The 20,811-nt window shown below is 36.5% G+C and overlaps 1 protein-coding gene and 1 pseudogene across 1 annotated transcript in view; both read right to left on the bottom strand.

Moving 5' to 3' along the window:
* RFX6 (regulatory factor X6) overlaps positions 1–20,811 on the bottom strand; it is a 55,879-nt gene that overhangs the window by 28,491 nt on the left and 6,577 nt on the right. Inside the window, exons 5-6 of the mRNA XM_034991465.1 lie at positions 9,898–9,975; positions 8,631–8,658 (exon numbers count right to left, since the gene is read on the bottom strand). Of these exons, the coding sequence (XP_034847356.1) occupies positions 8,631–8,658; positions 9,898–9,975 (106 nt within the window). The remainder of the gene's footprint in view (positions 1–8,630; positions 8,659–9,897; positions 9,976–20,811) is intronic.
* Positions 13,275–13,459, bottom strand: LOC118001641 (annotated as a pseudogene).

Genomic DNA, 20,811 nt, shown 5'->3' with positions numbered 1-20,811 from the left:
AGTATATTATATGTCTTTTATTTAAATATCTATTTAAAACTCTCATCTTGATAAAGAGTAGTTTTGTGTCCTAGCAGCTAGCAACATGGGGAACATCAACATGAGGCAAAAGTGCCCAAGGAAGAATTTTAAAAATTAAATATGTTGGATATGTAAACAATGGTGTGCAAAGTTGGTATAAATCAAATAATAATATGCTGTCTAGAACATGTAGCACAAAAAGAAAGGAGCGATTGATAAGCTGGGAAAAAAAGTAAAACATGATCATTTTAATTACACTAATACGTTTGCTATTTTAATTGCACTAAAATTAGTGCCAGGTCATAGGCCAGCTACAGAGGTCTGGGGTGTGTGTTGAGTGGGGGAGGGTTCCCCTCATCTGATGACTTCAGTACTCTTGGGTAAACTATTAAAAATCTTATGTCCAAAAGAAAACAAGAAGAAACCTACAGAAAAGAAACAATATGATTAGAAGGCAAGAGGGTCTGATTTATGAGGAAAGATTAAAGGCTTTAAGCAGCACAGTTTGACTAAGTGATGACTAAAAGAGAGCATGATAACACTCTGCAAATATTTGCAAAGCATATATCAAGGAGGGAGGATTTGTTATTTATCTTGGTGCAAAGTTGTTAAACTGGCCATGAATGGTCGATGTTAAGGAGAAGGAAATTCAGGCTATCAGGGAAACTTCCTGGTTGAAATGTACGAAGTCAAGGGGCTGACTCCCTAAGAAATAATAGCAACTTCACTACTGGAGCTTAGTTAAAACAAAATTTGGCTCACACTAAGAGATTCACAGGGAAAAAAAAGGCTTTCTTTGATCAGGGCAAAGTTTTGAGACTAGGCTTTGTTAGTTTTATTCCTGAGGATTAAAAGAAACATTCTCTAAGACATTTCTGAAATTTGAACCACTGCATTTGTGAATAAAAACTAAAAATAATTTAAAATAATCAAAATTCATACCACTAACTGATAATTACTCTTACAATCCTCTTCCTGTCTTTCTGTTCTGCTTTTCTCATGTTTTCATTGTTTGCTTTTATATTATGAACGATCTAAAACTTTAAAAAGCTGTAGATAAAAAGTAATAAATAGCCATGTACTAACCAACCTGATGGAGACATTACACATTTGAAGTATGAAATCAGCCTCTGTAGCCTTCCCTAATCTTATTCCCTTCATTCCCCACAAGAAATAATGTTCTTCGTTTAGTTTATATCATTCCTATTTAGACCTCTAAAACTTTACCTCATCTGTAAATACTCTTAAGCAATATAGACTATTGCTTTAAAATCAGTACCATACAGTATGTATCCTGCATTCAATGAGGTTTTTTTTTCCACCCAACTGTAGAGGTTTTTGAGATGAGTCTAATTTGATTCTTATAGCTATAGTACATTCATTTCCAAAGCCCTGTAGTATCACCTTGTATAAATATACTAAAATTTATTCTCTCACTACATCATAATGGACATTTTTTTACGAGCCTTCTGAGATCGCAAACACCACTCCGGTTTGCCTGCCTGTGCGGTGTGAAGGTTTCTGTAGGAATGCAGTCATAAGGTGCGTGCATCTTCACCTTTACTGGTGACACTCCCTCCTGCTGTTCCTGAGACTTCCTTTGCTCCACACTTGTAGCAACGCTTATTTTCAGACTTTTTAACTGCTGTTATTCCAATAATAGTGAAATGATTATTCATTATGGTTTTAATTTGCATGTCCCTGATTAAAATTTCCCTGATTAAGTTGAGCCCTCTTCATACGTTTATGGGCAAGAATGGTATTCAAAATATTTGTTGACCATATGTTAGGAAACCTGGTCAATCAGAAGGGGCGCCATGAACACCAATACTATTTCTGGTTATTCTTTCTCATCTTGTGTGAATTGCATGTTCATATAGCATGTTATATTTCTATTGGGTTGTCTTTTTATCATGGAGTTGAATATTTTACATGTTCTAAAACAGTGCTGTCTGACAGAACTTTCTGTGATGATGAAAATGTTCTATGTCTGCACCATCCAATACCATATGTGGTTTTTTTTTTTTTTTTTTAAGATTTTATTTATTTATTTGACAGAGAGAGAGCACAAGTAGGCAGAGTGGCAGGCAGATGGAGAGGGAGAAGCAGGCTCTCCCCTGGGCAGGGAGCCGGATGTGGGGCTCGATCCCAAGACCCCAGGATCGTGACCTGAGCCGAAGGCAGCCGCGTAACGGACTGAGCCACCCAGGCGCCCCACCATATGTGGTTATTATGGACTTGAAATGTGACTAATGTGACAGAGAAACTGAATATTTTATGTAATTAATAGCTACATGGGGCTAGTGGCTACTATATTGCACAGCATAGTTACACATATTAATCCTGTCACCCATCTATGGCATATAAAAATCCAATTTTCTTTACATCTTTGAAGCCATATATACATATATTTGCTTTGTGTCCTCTTTTCTTCCTAATTAATATTTTTCCATGTCATTAAAAGAGACTCTTAATAAATGAAATCATATTCAGTCCCATAAAAGTCCTATAAATGATGTAACCATTCCTTTATTAGTAGTAATTTAGGTTGCACAATTTTTCACAATAGCCAATTACAATTTTTGCATAATATTTTGTAAGCATTTTCTGTTACTTCTTTATGTGAGATTCATACAAAAGTGAACCTGTGGGAGAAAGAGTATGATCACTTTAAAGACTTGATACAGACCTTCCAACTATTTTCCAGGGAGTTTGTTCAGTGGTCACCAGAAGGATACGAAAGAGCTTATCTCACCAGACCTTCACCACCATCATAATAATTTCTTAATATGTGATAATTATATAATTTTAAATGTTATTTATTTTTTGCTTATTTGGCAATCCATCTTTTCATGCATTTATTGGCCTTTTCTTCCTTGTGTGTATTTTCTATTCATGTCTTTTATTCTTTCTTGTTGTCTTCGTATTTTTCTATAAATTGATAAGATTTCCTTATTAGTAGAAATATTATCCCATTGTCATATTTGCTGACAATATTTTCTCCAGTTTTTCTTTTTCTTTTTTTTTTTTAAAGATTTTATTTATTTATTTGAGAGAGAGAATGAGACAGAGAGAGAGAGAGCATGAGATGGAGGATCAGAGGGAGAAGCAGACTCCCTGCCGAGCAGGGAGCCCGATGTGGGACTCGATCCCGGGACTCCAGGATCATGACCTGAGCCGAAGGCAGTCGCTTAACCAACTGAGCCACCCAGGTGCCCTCTCCAGTTTTTCTTTTGACTTCAAATTTTATATATGATGCTTCTGATACAAAGTAGTTTTCAATTTCTCCCTTCTATATTTTTCCTTTGAAATTTCTTGTTTTCATCTTAGAAAATCATTCCTTATCCAGAAATGAAGTAGATACAAATGTTCCCTTCTAAGTATTGTTTTTATATTCAATAATTTATATGAAATTCATACAAGGCATGAGTTATAAACTTTTTTCCAAAATAGTCCATTTTTCTAACATTATGCAATGAAGAATTTTATTTATTTATTTGGTACTATATCTTCCTCCAAAAAGGACTTAAGACAATTGACTGAAAAAAAAATTTTTTTTCCTTCATTGGTTGTAATGTCTCTTTGGTCATACATTAAATTCTTATGTATACTAGGGTCTTTTTTCGGGTATCTAATCTCTGTTGTAGATTTGTTCCACCTACAGTTGAGTCTGTATCATAGTGTCATAATATTTTGGTATCTGCCAGACAGGTCCCTTTTGGCTACTCTTGTTTACATTTCTCTTAACTATTACTTTCTGTATATTGTTCTAGATCGAGTCTACAGCCATTTTAATCATTTCCAAAAATTAATTACCCACGCAAAATTTTACTGGGGTATTTTATGTCAAAATTAATATAGGAAGAATCGGTACATTTATAATAGCTAGCATAACTATCCAGGTATGTGGTATGTCTTTTCACTTAAAATTCCCATTTAAAATAGAAAGTTTCTGCACAGGGGCACCTGGGTGGCTCAGTTGTTAAGCGTCTGCCTTCGGCTCAGGTCATGATCCCGGGGTCCTGGGATCAAGCCCCGCATCGGGCTCCCTGCTCAGTGGGAAGCCTGCTTCTCCCTCTCCCATTCCCCCTCTTTGTATTCCCTCTCCCGCTGTGTTTCTCTCTGTCAAATAAATAAAATCTTTAAAAAAAAAAAAAGTTTCTGCACAGTGAAGGAAACAATCAACAAAACTAAACATTAACCTACAGAATGGGAGAAGATATTTGCAAATAACATATCCGATAAAGGGTTAGTATCCAAAATATATAAAGAACTGATACAATTCAATATCCAAAAAACAAATAATCCAATTTAAAAATGGGAGAAGACATGAACAGTCATTTCTCCAAAGAAGACATACAGATTGCCAACAGACACATGAAAAGATGCTCAACATCTCTCATCTTCAGGGAAATGCAAATCAAAACTACAACGAGATATCACCTCAGACCTATCAGAATGGCTAAAAATCAACAACCCAAGAAACAACAAGTATTGGCGAGGATCTGGAGGAAAAAAAACCCTCTGCATTGTTGGTAGCAAAGCAAACTGGTGCCGCCCCTGGAAAACTGTATGGAGGTTCCTCAAAAAATTACAAATAGAGCTACCTTACTATCCAGGAATTGCAGTACTGAGTATTTACCCAAAAATACAAAAACAGTAATTCAAAGGGATACATGCACCTTTATTTACAATAGCCAAACTATGAAAACAACCAGTGTCCATCAATAGATGAATGGATAAAGAAGATGTGATATATATATTCTTTTATATATATATGTATATATATAAGAATATTATTCAGCCATTAAAAAAGAATGAAGTCTTGCCATTTACAACAGCATGGATAGAGCTAGAGAGCATAATGCTGAGTGAAATAAGTCAGTCAGAGAAAGACAAATACCATGGGATCTCACTCTTCTGTGGAATTTAACAAAACAAACGAGCAAAGGAACAAAAAGGAGAGAGAGACAAACCAAGAAACAGACTGTTAACTATAGAGAGCAAACTGATGGTTACTAGCTGGGAGGTAGATGGGAGGATGGGGGAACTAGGGGATGGGGATTAAAGAGTACACTTACCATGATAAAAAAAAAAATAGTTTTAAAAAATAAATAAAATTTTCTTCTATGCCTGCATTTTTTTTGAAATAGGTAATATGCTTCTCTTATTATGGTTGCTCCTAAATATTTTGCATTTCTGCTGGTTCCTGAAATTTAGTATTATAATGCCCTACGTTTCTGGTTTTTCAGAGACTGTTCTCACCTCTCTAGTTGGGAATCCGTGAGAAAATTAAGTCCTACAGAAAAAGATTTGAATGACCACTTTCAGAATTTTCCAAAGGATAGCACTTAGCCAGTACCATTCTATATGCCTAAAAGAGCTTGTTCCTTACAAACCTACAATCCTTACATACAATGAGTCCCTTGGGCTACATCTCTGTGGGCATCCTGATTGAGAAGAACTGGTACTTTCTTTAAACTCTTCAAACTCTTTTCTTCCCCTATGATTTTTACTCACTGCAGGTGACTTAACTGACTAATAATACCACAGAGAGAAATATAAAATCACTGAACTACCTTAATTTCCTGCCACAAAATCTACAAATCTACTTGCAACTGAACTTAACCCTCTCCTCTTTCCTGTTTTAAGGAGAGAAGTGTTCCTTCTCTCTAGAGCCACTTCCTCCACTCTGAAGCTCTTCCCTGTGTACCCCTTTGGTGACTCTGTGCTCTCAGCTTTCCCCTCTCTTTCATATCTTCAGTCTCTACTCTTTACTGGATCTGTTTTACCAACATTGGAACGATAGTCTAATCATCCTTCAAAACTAAATTTCAAGTCCTCGCCCAACTATCACCCTCAACTTGACTAAATTTTCTACATTCACTGACACTTCCCACTCATTTCACAAACCAATCAAACCCCAGCTCTCCACTGAAAAGTTTCTTCCTAAAGTCATTAATTCTCTCCACTTAACTAATTCCATAGACCTTTTTCAGCCTTTATCTTGATGACCTTTTAGTGCCATTTTATAGCAGTAACCATTCCCTTTTTTTGAAAGCATTCTTTTTTCTTGCTTCTGTGCCACCAAATTCCCTTCCCTCTCTTCTTACCTCTTTGGGTTCCCTCAATTATCTCACTGATCCTTATCTTTCTTCCCCACTTTTCACAACTCTTTTCTCATAGCTTCTGTTATCATTTAATTTTTTTCCCTAGACAATTTTATCCATTACCATGGCTTCAATGCCCATCAAAGTAAATGTCTAGCTAAGTCCTCTGTTCCAGTCAACATATATCCAGCTGCTCACTTCAAGTTTATACAGGATATTTCGCAAGCACATCAAATATGATGAGTCCCAAATTGACCCCATTATCTTTCGATTCTTTCTACCTGCTTCTTTTCCAATGTTTCCTAGCTAAAATTCTCTCCATCCCTAGAGCTATTATCCTAGTCCAGAAATTCTCTCATCCAAACTTATCCATATACCTATAACATGACGCTCCTCTTGCTTGCCTTCCCCATTCCAGTGGTTGACACTTGGGAACCTCAGAGACATTTTTGGTTGTCACAAGGGGGAGGGTGTGGAATCTGGTGAATAGAAACCAGAGACCCTGTGATGTGGCTAAACATCCACAGGACATCCCCCACAACACAGAATTATATCGCCCAAAATGTCAGTAATACCAAGTCTGAGAAACCTTAACCTATACACGGCTACATCTACTTCATCCACTGTTCCTCTCTTCCCCATCTCCACTCCTCCAAACTCTCACTTATGCTCAGTTCTTTCCTTAAATGTCACTTCCTATGAGAAATGTCCTTAACCACTTCAACTAGGTTAACACCCATGACATGCTTCATAATTACATATGATTACTTTTAAAGACATATTTTCCTGCTACACTGTAAAAGAGCAAATCCATCAAAGATTCACTATTTGTCCCCTAGTACCTGTTACTCCATACACCTATTGATTAATATCTTGCCCATGAGTTTTAAACAATAGAACTTTATTCAGAATTTTTAAAAAAGCAAACACAACTCTTGTAAATTAGCAATGTTAACACCTATTTTCCCCACCTCACAGTTATTAATGTTCAAATGAACTGAAGTATATGTAGGTTTATACTGAAAGTCTCGCGTCCTGAGCAAACTGATGGTTGATCACCTCAGGTACAAAATAATTTTTTAAAATGTCAACTTTGTTAAACAAAATTCTATTATTGTTTTTAAAAGTATTTAGAGTAGTTCTGAGCCTTCAGAAAGCCCTCGTGTTCATTTCTGTAATCATCACAATAACGATACTCTAAAATTGTTTCTGGTGTCTTCGGAAATATAGGCTGTGTAGCCTAACAAAAATACTTTATTTTAAATTTATTAACAAAATCTATACCTGAATTTGTAGTGGACCCTTCCAAGGAGGAAACAGTACACTTGAGAAACGTTTTTCTTTTATTCGGTAGAGTGAGCCTTGCCGTACACGTGTTGTAACAGCTGATGGGGTCACCAGTACCACCAGCCTCATCAAAGTGGTGGAAAGAACACCTGAGAGAAATTACTGAAATTCCCTATTGACATAAACTTCAGTCAACTGAAGTGTATTTCTAAGTCAATATTTTTGCACTTTCGCAATTGTTTATCTAATAAAGAGCTATTATTTCATTGATAAAAAGAGCAATCTAGAGGATTTTATTATGTAATTAGCCATTAACTGTATTAAAAGCACTGGTGGGAAGAAATGGGTCATTTCAAAGGGTTGGGGGCTTTATATTATTTCTTAAGATAATATGCTTGCATCATTTCACCAAACTAATGGGGTTACAATTTACCCTAGGTCCAGATTTACCACACAACACATTGTCCTGTGCCCTTAGTTCTGTGGCACCTCTTTTTAATGATTAGATAACTTGAGGATAATGAAGGCCTTATCGTGTGCCTAATTAGCCATGCAGTCCCTAATGGTAGTCTAACTCATTTAGATAAAGGCAGTTTGCTGATCTGTTCCTTGGTTGGGGATGGAGAGGGGAGTCTAGGGAGAAAGTGTGTGAGTGAGTGTGCTAGAGACACGTACCCTTTCTCCCTAGCTCCCACCTCCACCATCCACCCCAACTCCACATTGCAGAAGAGATCAGCAAACTGACTACACACACACACACACACACACACACACAGTGGTTAAAACAGAAACAAACCACAGCATAACATTTGGGCTTGCTGATTACTATTAAAGGTTTTGTCTAAATGGGTATATTCCAAATACCAATTCCTTCCATATCCTCAGCTTTAGGCTTTCTGTTTATATTTAATGGAAATTTCTTAGATCAGTAATGGTCTTTTTTTGCCACCTCTTAAGTATCTGATATTAGGTAAGAATAATCGAAAAATTACCCTTCCTAGGCTAATCGGAAATTGTTCAGTAGGTCCATGTAAAGAAACATCAGTTGCCCCAAATCTAACTTAGCTCTGTCTGAAGTTCTCAGTCATTCACCAGGCTCCTCACAAATTAACATGGATTTGTATATTTGCCAACGAGGATGGTTAGCACTTATTGTCCAGTTTGTAGTACATATTATGGCAGACACAAAATAGAAATGAAAACAATTCTTACCTCATTCTTCAGCTTGCTTCCAGAAAACCTTAAAAATCAGTACATTTTCCATTAGTTAAAATATAAATACATAGTTACAGCAATCAAGGAAATGCAGAGGACCCACAAAGGTGGTGATTTCATATCATGATTAATGAAATAAACCTGGAGAAATCGATTTGATTTTCAGAGACCCACACATCCTTCTCAACTTACTTAAAAAACAAGCTATTAAGGGCAAGTAAAATGAAGAATATTTAAGGAAGTCAGATAGGATCTGAGGCAAGCAAAGCACACTTGACAAGAAATATTCGTTTTTGTTCCAGCCTGTACGTTCACTTTACAGTGAGTGTAGCCAGTAAGCTACCAGTATGTTCTTTACCATTTCTGAGTTCATCTTCGTATGACTCAGGTGACTAAAATGATTTTTTTATACAAGTTACTTTACTTTTCAAATTAATTTATTCCTTTGCGAGCTCAGAGCAGATTACCATAAGGCAACCTCAGATGCAGATTTAATTATTCAGAGCTCCAGTATTTAAAAAATAATAATTGTGTAGTATCAATGGTTTTGTTGGATGTCACCCCACTTATTCATGACCTCCCCTTGATAGCTAAGGGTAGATTAGAGAAGTGTGTTCTTTACATTCATTTGTGTTTTTCCTTTCATAAAGACTCAACCAGGTCAGTAACTTTAACTCACTTAAGGTAAAGCTGGTATTCAAAGTATGCATCATTAGAGATGATTTATAATAAACTTTTCATCTCTGTAAGGTGCTGATCAAGCAGATAGATTTTTATTTTATTTTATTTTTAGTAGGCTCCACACCCAATGTGGGGCTTGAACTCAGGACCCTGAGACCAAGAGTCGCATGCTCTACTGACTGAGCCAGCTAGGCACCCCAAGCACATAGATTTTTAAAACAGCTTATCTCTTGGAAAAAAAAATACATTTTCTGCCTTTATTTTATTGAATCCAGCCAGAAAACAGACTCCAGTCTTATGAGTAAATACTAATTTAAAAGCAATTCTGCTTCCTTGATTTCTCCTTTTCATCTCTCTGGGATACCTTGTTCACTATTAATTTTTCATTAATGATTGCAAATTATGTAAATTGCCCAGTAATCTAGACCACATCATTGTAAATGTCCATACAAAGTTGAAACTAAGGTCTGATGCTTTAAAGAAAACATTTCAATAAGCAAAATGAGAAAGTCTTTTACTCAATTGCTATTATGCATAGTTAAAGAAATACAGAGAACTTGTCTTGAAGAAAATAGAACTCTACCTTGTCAGGCCCTTTCCAGAATAAACGGAGTGGTAATATGCACTGCTCTCTTTGATGCCAATCCCATAATAATGATACCTGGAGCAAGGACAGGAACCAGCTCTGTGTTAATGAAGGAGTTTTTTGAAGGGGAAAAGGAAACTAAAGTATAGTTGAGGGGAAAGTGCAAGCAAGAACTGCAACCCCTTGATCACCTTCTTTTCCTGATTTATTTTTTCAAGTAGCACCTTAATGTGCTAAATTCCTTTGATGGTCATTAGTCCTACTTATGGTCATATTTCTGGCTCTGAGATTAAAAAAGGAGAGCCGCCTACCACCAATCCCCTACTGCCCCCTAAGATAATTAGGTTTCAAAAACCAAAACACTTGTCAATGTAGGCATTTAAATGTAACCACTTAAATTTGTAAATGTCAGCACCGGCTCCAAGTATACAAGCATCTATCTGCAAATTGCTGGTTCAATTTGCATATAGTCAATTGAATAAGAAAATGATAGTTTTCCTTTATGGTATATTTATTGGATGGAGAAAACAGTATGACACTGTATGAAGGAAGATATCAATATCATGCATAGGAATATGTATGAAGCATGTGATCTTTCAAAAATCACTTTCCTCAGGAAGAATGAGAAACCCAATTTACTGTCATCTTCACTTCAAACTTTTGTGCAACAATGAGGGAAAAATTATGTCATGAATCAATAAAATTTGAAACATGGAAAGTAACAGTGTTACAAATAATTTGTTATAAATGTGTCTATGGATCTTGAGTCACAGACAGGCATAGCATTTCATCAATTCTCAGGCTGTAGCTCATTCTCCTAAGATGCAGACTTCTGATTTATGACACACCCAAGTACAAATGCTACAACTATGATACAAAAGCTCATCAAATAGTGGGGATTTAGGAAGAGTGGCCAACGCCTGCTAACTTCTGCCTCCCCTCTCCTTCCCCACCCCTAACGCATGCAGCCCCACCTGCTTGGTTACCCATTGTTTCCATTTGCATTCATCTAAAACCAGGCAAGGAATGAAATAAAAGTGAATAAGGGGGTTTCCAGTGGAGTTCAGTGTAACCATATTTAAAATTTCATTACTTAGCATCATCATCTGAGTTTAAAGTGGACAAGATAGTGCAGGATCTGTTTTAAGGCCCCTTTTCTGATCTAGCAATAAAGAAAAAGACTTGGCAGAGCAAGTTCACCCCTAAACATTTTCAAGGTCCAGGACAAGAGTACAAATGAAAGCCCACATACCATATATCTAAATATTTAAGTATAAATCAAGCTAACAAACTGCTCAATACAATACCCCTGTTCTATCTTGACAATTTACCTCTGTAATGATCTGGTAGGTGGGTTTGAATTTAGAATTCTTCCACGTGTGAACATGGCAGTGGGAGAAAAGCCACCCTCGACCCTTCTCTTCCCAGGCCCTGCTCTTTTGTTCACTGTGAGGAGCCTCTTGTGAACACACAGCCTCCATGTCCAAGATCAATCCAACCCCCCAACCATCACCACCAAAGAGCTAGGACCTCCTGGTCACCTCTCAAATCTATGTATACTGGTGGAGCCCAGCACCCTTCTCAGGATGGATGGGGGAAGAGTCCCACATAGGAGGGAGAAGGCAGGCCTGGGGCTATTTGGACAGAGAATTCTGGGGCCCCAGGGACCAGCAATGTGGGCTAGAAGGAGAACATGGTCTTTCACTGGACACATTTACTCAGGCTATGAACTTGTCTCCTGGGGAAGAGAATAGCAGGAGGAGGGCCACTTTAAAGTGTGAGGCCCAGAGACAGGTTCTTTCCCATTAAGTTCTAAGGGCAAAGAAGTCACTTCTAATGACCCTCTTTGAGATGGAGAAGAAAAAGTCTTTAAATATGAAAACAAAAAATTAAATATATTATGATAAATGTTTTCAGAAAGAGCTGTTATATTTGAGAAACAATAAGGAAGGATGATCAAGATAAATGCAGATATTTTATGATTGCTTCAGATTGGGGACAAGTTTTCAATACAAGGACAATGAGTAGTCTGTTAACCTGAACAGAGTAGGTTTATAACCGCTCCTGTTTTATAATATAGAAAATACTCCTATAGTAGATGTGGAATAAAAAACCCCTAAGGTATAGTGGAACAAAGGGGGAAATGAAGGAAAGATGTAAGTGATGGAAACTCCAAAATATGGACATGACATAAGTCTCCAATGAGAAACTAAAAGAAGGAAGCTTATTTAAGTCACAAAGAAGTTAACAAAAGCAGCTATATTAACAGGAATAGATAACGGAAACACCTAAAAACCATGAAAAAAATGAGCAGATTCAGATGTTATTGGGCCAAGTATATTAGAATTAGTTAATGAGTCTAAGAGTCTGAAATAAGTATTAATATTTTTTTTAACATTTTATTTATTTATTTGACAGAGAGAGTGCACAAGTAGGCAGAGTGGCAGGCAGAGGGAGAGGGAGAAGCAGGCTCTCACTGAGCAGGGAGCCTGACGCGGGACTTGATCCCAGAACCCTGGGATTGTGAACTACGCCAAAGGCAGACGCTTAATGGACTGAGCCACCCAGGTGTCCCAGTATTAATATTTTCTTGATTAAATTTTGGAACAAAGATATCAGAGGGAATGTCTTTGTATTAGAAGAAATAAAGCAAGGGATGTTTGAGAACAAGGGGAATGATTACAATGGAAATATATTGTAATTTCATGTTCTCTGGCAAAGTTTTCCATTTATTCTACAGATGCTAGAGTTTAATTATATTTTAGCCACTTGCTGAAGTAATATATGTTAAACATTGCTTTAAAAGTTGATCATTTTCTTTTATTAGAACTTTGATCCTCTTGTTTCTCATCTATAATCCTTTTTTCAACATGCAGATAATATTATACCATGGTAAGGTGGTTTGTCATGCAGATTGGAGAAGAAATTACATTGTTTGGTGGTGGACAAAAATCACAGGACCAGTCAAAAGGATGAGCAGGAGTTCAACAAACATTAGAAGACATACTGCATCCTGACGACTATGCTAGATGTCAGTACAATGACAAAACAGACATGGAAGATCAGGTCAGGAATGTGCCTCTGAATTACACTGTTGTTCATGGCATCCTGAGCCAGACCACTTGCCAGACACGGAACACTGACCACACTGACCAATATGAAGGCACATTTTACTTCCATTTTTAAAAATCACCTTATGGTCACTTTTTAAAAAAAAACTACAACATCCTTTAGGACTCAGTAATACCGACTAATACGAATTTGTAAATTTTTTTCGTACTTATGACTTTAAGGAAAGGGTATTCTCATGACACAATTCATTTGTTCCTTATTTTTCTAAAATGACTGTATTACTTTGCCCCCTCCTTTCCAATCATTAGGGAAAAACATCTTTAAAAATGGAAGTATGTAATGCTTCCAACTACATTCAGACTCAAGATTTTACATTTTACTGCCCCCCCCCACCGCCCCAACCCCAGCAAAAGAAAATCCTTTTAATTAACAAAAATCGTGCCTTGGAAAAACTTCATTGGCTACGATACTGCCACTGTGCAAAGCTAGAAAATCCTTTTAAAATAGTGTATTTTAAAGATTTTATTTATTTATTTTTGCGAGAGAGAGCACGCACACGGGAGCCTGAGAGCATGAGAGTGGGGGAGGAGCAGAGGGAGAAGCAGACTCCCCACTGAGCAGGGAGCTCACCATGGGACTTGATCCCAGGACTCTGGGATCATGACCTGAGCCGAGGGCAGACGCTTCACTGACTGCGCTACCCAGGCGCCCTAAAACAGTGTATTTTATTCACAGGCCAAACGTAAATGACACTATCAACCCAGACACAACTGAGCCCTCTTTGTTTCAACCGGCCATGTTGCCTCCATACTCTAGAAACAAAAGATATATATATCTTTTATATAATTTTGTATCCTAATTTTGTTTGTAATTAGAAATTCTTAAGTGAAAATGTTTTGAATATGTTTGCGCTCAGCAGAAACACTCCTTCTAGCTCAGCATGAATCATATTAAGCAAGCATTGATAACTAACAGGAACCTCTAAGATTTATACCACTGATCTGGATTTTTCATATTTGATGATCCATGTATAAACAAAGACTCCTTCTAGAATGTAAACTCCCTATAACAGAAAATCAATAAATACTTGTTGAATAAATAAATAACATGAAAAAAGTTAGAAATAACAATGTGTCATAAAGAAAACTTTATAAACAGGAATTTCTCAATTAAGGCCACACATCTAGTATCATATACTTAAATATATTAGCATAATTTTAAATTTGGTAAAGATTAAAGAATTCCTTGTCTAACATGATATAAGGAAATATACTAACTCCTTTAACCCTACCATGAGCACTGTATAAACTTATCTATTACTGTCACAATTACTTGCACTCCATAAATAACGTGTTTTCTCACCTCGGCACCCTTACTTGGTTGAATTCTTCATTGGGAACGCCCTTCTTCCTTTCTGTTCTCTTTTCTTAAGCCTCAGGCCATAGCTTTAATGCATGAAGCTTGCCTGGTTTCTCAGACAAATCTAATCTCTCTGTCCTTTAAACTCCTCTCTTGGTCATTTATGCTCTATAGCTTTATACCTCATACCACTGGTGTGTGTATACCTGACTTACCTCTCCCACTAAACTATAAGGTTTAGAGGAAAGGAATGGACCTTTTCCTTCATTGATTTCCTCCATAGAAATTACTGTAGAAAAATCCTCACTTATTGGAGGATGAATCAATGTCTCCTGTTAGAAATTTAGACACTTATAAAACAAAAATTCCCTTAAGGCCAACTGTTTCACTAACTGCCTCGTAGCACTATGCATTCCCAGGTCACCAGTAAAATATTGGGGTCGAACAAGAGTTATATAGCTAAACAATGTATACAAGGGGCATGAAATCAGTGTATTTAAGTAGAAAGACTGTTGCCAGGAATATAAATTTTAATATTTTGTAATGACTATTGTAATGCTTTAGCACTTACATATCTAGTTTCTTCTGGAACCAATAAAATTAATAATCTTTCCCCCTTAACCTTCCTTTTAGTCTACATGATACATGTTATCACTTGAGTGATGATTTAATGTCTTTGAGAACAGAGAAGAGATAATAAATGAGCAGCTCTGTCTTCCTAACAGCTAAAGGTAAACCTCATAAAACTAGGGAGAGTAATTTCATGCAAAGTATACATGGATTTTTCATCTCAAGCCCAACATTTTACAACATTATTTTACTGTTAATATATTCGCCTAAAATAAATCTTGCTAGGAAATATTTGCCAGAAATATTCTAGTACAACAAAGACATATGGTTGGTGCATGTCAAATAAAAATGTGTCTGCCTAAGTGTGAGCTAGCTAGTTATTTTCATTTATATACCACTACCCAATGCTGATTCTGTGGGTTACTCTGAATAAAGATTCCCAAACATTTCACAGTTCTTTCTCTCTATATGATTCTTATCCATTTTTATTTTAAAATTATATGATAAGTGCTTAAAAATCCTGGGTATAACTAGCTAATTTCTCTCAGAAAATGTTTGCATAATAACAAGGATCTTTGTGATTATCTAATAAATTGTGTTCATTCATTAGTGTCAATTATCCTCAGCCTTACATCAAATGACAGCTATCATTTACATTTTAGCACGAAAGAAGATTAATTCATTAGTTTTTATGTCCACATTTTAAAGTGAACATGTTATAAAATATAAAAGATTTTTAACAGGACAAAGGAAATTATTGCTGCTCTTACTACTAAAATATTTACATTGTGTCTAACACTTTTCTTCACTTGTTGATAAACTTCTACTTGCCCCTATAGTTCTTCCTTTCCAGTTCAGTCCTTATATAGAATTCCTGAAACATATGTTTCCACTGAGCTAGTAGCCCTGATGTTAGTTTACACTGCACAAATGATCACTGATAAGGAAATGATGGGATTAAGCTGTTCAGGGACTTGCAATAACTTTACTATGATAAGAGCAGCTGCCGTATCAGTTTTATTAACCCACTAAATCACTACTAATAAATAAGATAATAGCTTTTGTCCATCATGTCTGAAAACCAAGATTCGACTGATCAAAGTCTACAAGAAATTAAAATGTAACTTCAAATCAAACAGTCTACCCTGTCTATGAAATCTACATGGTGGGTCTCCAACAGTGTTCTCCCTTAGTCTTCTGAGCTATTCTGAGCAAGGGTGAGAAGCAGGTGCTTTTTCTTCACCACTCTATCCCCAGGGCCTCGCCAGCACCAGGACACTCAATAAAATGCTCATTAAATAAATGAATATTAATAGTGAAACTTTTTTGATAGCACGTACCCTATCCCCACTACTTGCACCTTAAAAACTCTTCAGCAGCATGCTTTGTACGTTGATAAAAATATGAATGGATTGATTACTGATATAATCCATTCATAACATGAAACAGGCAAAAACTACTTTTCATTAGATACTCTTTTGTGCCTATCTGATTTTGTTTCACTGTTACTTTTTCAAAATCCAAATTTGAAAATACTGCACAGAAAAAAAATCAGGTGTATAATTTGGCATTGGTAATAAATCAAAGAGAAGACAACAAAAACCTCAAAAGCCAAGTCAGTTTTTATCTTGGTATTGAGAATGTGCAGAGTCCGCCGCTGGGGCTTCTTGGCAGAGAGGGGATGGTGATAGTGAAGGAAGGGATAGAGAGTGAAGCAACAGAGAGCAGAGCTTTGTCCCTGTAAACTCACTGGCTTTGTCCCCAAGGCTCACTCAGGTTAGATGTTCTAGAGCCAGGCTTTCTGACACCAGATGTTAACCTTTAAAGACCTTTTTCCGGAACCATTGGCAGCAATGACTTCTCATGTAGAACATGAGATGGGCCAGTGGAAACAAATTATTCAATTTTTAATTGTTTCTAATTTTGACAGTGCGTGATATCTCGTGATTTGTGATATCTACCTAGTGATTCTGTCCATCTGGATTTTTTGTTTGTTTGTAATGTATCTATTTTATATATTTTCTCTCTTCCTTTTGGTTGAATAAATTTTTGCCTCATTTTATTCAGTTACTTTTTCATCTTTCACTTTAATGAGGGAAAGAAGTAGCGCCTGCACAAAGGTGAGGACGAATCCTTTTAATACCCAGTGATGTCAGAACTTAGAGAAACAGAACCTGAAAATAGACACAAAATTCACTCCTATTTTTTAGATCCTACTAATCAATCTCTTCCTCACAAAGATCAGTGCTTCCCAACTATCAGATTTTATACAGGGAGTAAAATTTGAAGAGGTTCCATGAACCCTAAAGGCATCCAAGGACAGTTTTAGAAACAGTGGTGCTATCTTGTGCCCAGAATACAGAAGAATCTTTTGAGTTAATCATGATCTAAAATAAATTCTGTCTGAAGAACTCAAATGAAATGACTGGACATACTTTCGCTATTCTATGACATTTGGGCAAAAACTGAGAGCTTCTGTTTTTAAATAACCAACATTAAGCAGTTATATAATATTAATATATTTTAATATATGATCCACAGAAGTCAAAATAAATTAATATTAAGTTTATTTATATTTTTGAAATAATTCAATAAATATTTAGTGACAGTATGTTTAAGGCACTAGAATAAACACCACTGCAGTAAAATGCGTTTTGCAAAATTAATGGTAAAATTCACAGAAATTATAAGTTTCTCTTTCTCCAAGATATTCTTACTTCTTCATTTATATTTCTGTGTTTCACCAATTGTTCATATTTCCATAGACATAAAAATATTTTTCATAAGATGTGAATTTTTGAAATATTAACTAGCCATTAGAAATGATGATTGTAAAGATAATATACCAACACAGAAAAATGTTTAGGACAAAAATTAAAAGCAAAAAGCAAATGTGTGGCACAACCACACATTTATATAAAACATAAATATCTCTAAATAAATATAAAATAGTTTAAAGTGCCTTACGATTGAGGCTTCAGAAAACATTAGCTCTTTAGGAGTGCCTGGGTGGCTCAGTCAGTTAAGCTTCTGCCTTCGGCTCAGGTCAGGGTCCAGGATCCTGGGGTCCTGGGATCAAGCCCTGCATCAGGCTCCCTGCTCAGTGGGGAATTTGCTTCTTCCTCTCCCTCTGCCCCCCCACTTGTGCTCTTTCTCTCTCTCTCTCCTTCAAATAAATAAATAAAATCTTTAAGAAAAACAGAAAATGTTTGCTCTTGAAGAATTTATTAATAAGTTTTTAAAACAGATTAGGCAAAAAATGAAATTTATACCTCAAAAAATCAAAAGTTCAATTAAATAATTATTTTGTTGATATGACTGATACCAGAAAAAAAGTAGGATTTACTAGTTGACAAAGCACAAACTTTAGAGTCAGATAAACTTTGATTTAAATGCCAACATTGTTATTTTACAGCATGCGTGTGGCTTTGGGCAAGTCAATAATCTTTGAACTGCAGTCTCCTCATTTGTAAAACACAGTAATTCTTCTTTTTTTTTTAAAGATTTTATTTATTTATCAGAGAGAGAGAGCACAAGCAGGGGGGAGCGGCAGGCAGAGGGAGAAGCAGGCTCCCTCCCAAGCAGGGAGCCTGATGCGGGACTTGATCCCAGGACCCTGAGATCATGACCTGAGCCGAAGGCAGAGGCTTAATCGACTGAGCCACCCAGGCGTCCCTAAAACACAGTAATTCTAATCTTGCATTGTCTTTGTGAGGATTTGAGAGTGTGTGGTTGTGCACGTGCTGTGTGTGTGTGTGTGTGTGTTCAGTGCTCAATAAATAACTTTTAATTGCATTGCTGATGTTTGGATGAACTGAGAGATTAATTTCATATTATTAAGGACAGTCAGGTTGAAAGTATATTCATTTCTCCAACCACTCCTATACTTTAACTCATTTAATTCTCACAACAAACCTGTGAGACAGATACTGTGTACCCTCTTTACTGATGAAAAACGGAACAATTTATCTGGTGTCACACAGCAACTCCATATGGGAGTAATGGGATTAAAGCTTAGAATTGCCCAACTCTAAACTTCATGCTCCTAACTCTAGGCAACTCTTAGAAATAAATAAAGATGGGGAAACTGTCTGGCTAAGAATAAGTACATCAAAACATTGCCAGTTGCAAGATACACAAACTCTACATCTCGCCATTATCTTTCAACTTACTTAGTTTCCCTATGGAAAATATCTTTTTCCCCAAGATATCGAAATACCATGAATATAACAGGCAAGTTATAAAAAGCAAATGGCATATCAGGAAGGTAGAAAAAAATTCAAATTATTAATGCTTTGCTCTTGGGCACATCTGTTCTTAGATATCAAACACATTGCCTGAAGTTACCACATGTTGTTACATAAACCTAAACACTGGAGCCTCACAGTGTCACAATGGACAGGGTTAATGATTCATCCCTAATCCTAAAGGCTCCTTCTAGGATTAATTGACTTTCTCTGCAGCCTGCCTGCCTGCCCTCTTGCAGATCCTGTGAAGACGATTTCTCTGCATTGCTTTGCCTTTTTTTCTACTATCTACGTCAAACACCATCTGATCTTTCCTCCACCTACACAATTCAGTAGGAATCAAATTCAGTAGAAATCAGCCAGTTAAACTGATTCAACTTTGAAAAACAAGTCCTCACTTGGTTAGAAGGGAATTCAGTCGTTTTCAATCTGGCATTTCATTCCTCCTTCTCAGACCACAGGTTATTAACATTAATAGGAGTCAATTAAATAAGTTTTAATTGATCATCGATTATGTAGCCGACAACAGAAAGGATATGAAAATGAATGAGACAAAGTCTCTATCCTCAAAATATTATCTTCTGGGGCACCTGGGTGGTTCAGTTGGTTAAGCGTCTGCCTTCAGCTTGGGTCATGATCTCAGGGTCCTGGGGTCGAGCCCCGCATTAAGCTCCCTGCTCCACGGGAAGCCTGCTTCTCCCTCTCCCGCTCCCCCTGCTTGTGTTCCCTCTCTCGCTGTGTCTCGCTCTGTCAAATAAATAAATAAAATCTTTTAAAAATATATTATCTTTTGAGGGGAAAAGTTAAGTTAATTTCATATTAAGATAGGTACCAATGAACTGCTGTGAGGGTATAAAGAAAGAGCCTACAAGAAATCAAGAGGTAAGTAAAAATTCAAAAGAAGAGGGGGTTCATGAGGCATTTTTTTCAATGGATAAGCTTTCAACATACCTGTAGGGGAAAGGGCATTTTCCATGGAGGAAGACAGCATAAAGAAACAAATGACATTTGAGGGTGAAGCAGAGGGTACTGGGCCCTAATTTGGTGGGAACACAGGCTACAAGCTGAGAAATGAGAAGCAGATGATAAGGTAGGCAAATGGTTTGCAACTAAATCATAATGGACCTTGAAGGTCAAAGTGAGAAATATTCGCCATGAGCTGCTAAAACTTTCTGAGCACGACAGACATATGATTGAATGGAAACTTTAGAAGGTCGATTTGGAAGAGTCATACTGACTGGACTGGAAAGACAGAGTGAAGGCCAGATTATGAAAGTGAGAATGGAGAGAGACCAATTCAAGAGAATTCATAGAGTAAAATTTATTCTTTTTGGCAAGTGACTAAGGCTGAGCTATCCACTAGGGTGGTTCCGAGTCACATGTGGGTACTGACCACTTGAAATGTGACTAATCTGAATTGAGATGTGCGATCAGTATAAAATACACCCTGGAGCTCAAACACTTAGCAGGGGAAAAAAGAATGTAAAATATCTCAATAATTTTCATTTTGATTATTTGGTGAAATGACAACATTTTGGATATATTGGATTAAATAAAACATTAAAATCAAATAACATCTGTTCCTTTTTACTTTTTTAAGAGTGGCTACTAGAAACGTTTGAATTAAATATGTGGCTGCATTATATTCCCTTGGGCAATGCTG

This window comes from Mirounga leonina, unplaced genomic scaffold, assembly GCF_011800145.1.
Source record: "Mirounga leonina isolate KUSES-001 unplaced genomic scaffold, KU_Mleo_1.0 Mir_53, whole genome shotgun sequence".
In the NCBI taxonomy this organism is placed as follows: Eukaryota; Metazoa; Chordata; class Mammalia; order Carnivora; family Phocidae; genus Mirounga; species Mirounga leonina.
Note: the sequence above shows the minus strand (reverse complement) of the source record. Positions and strands in the feature narration are given on the sequence as shown.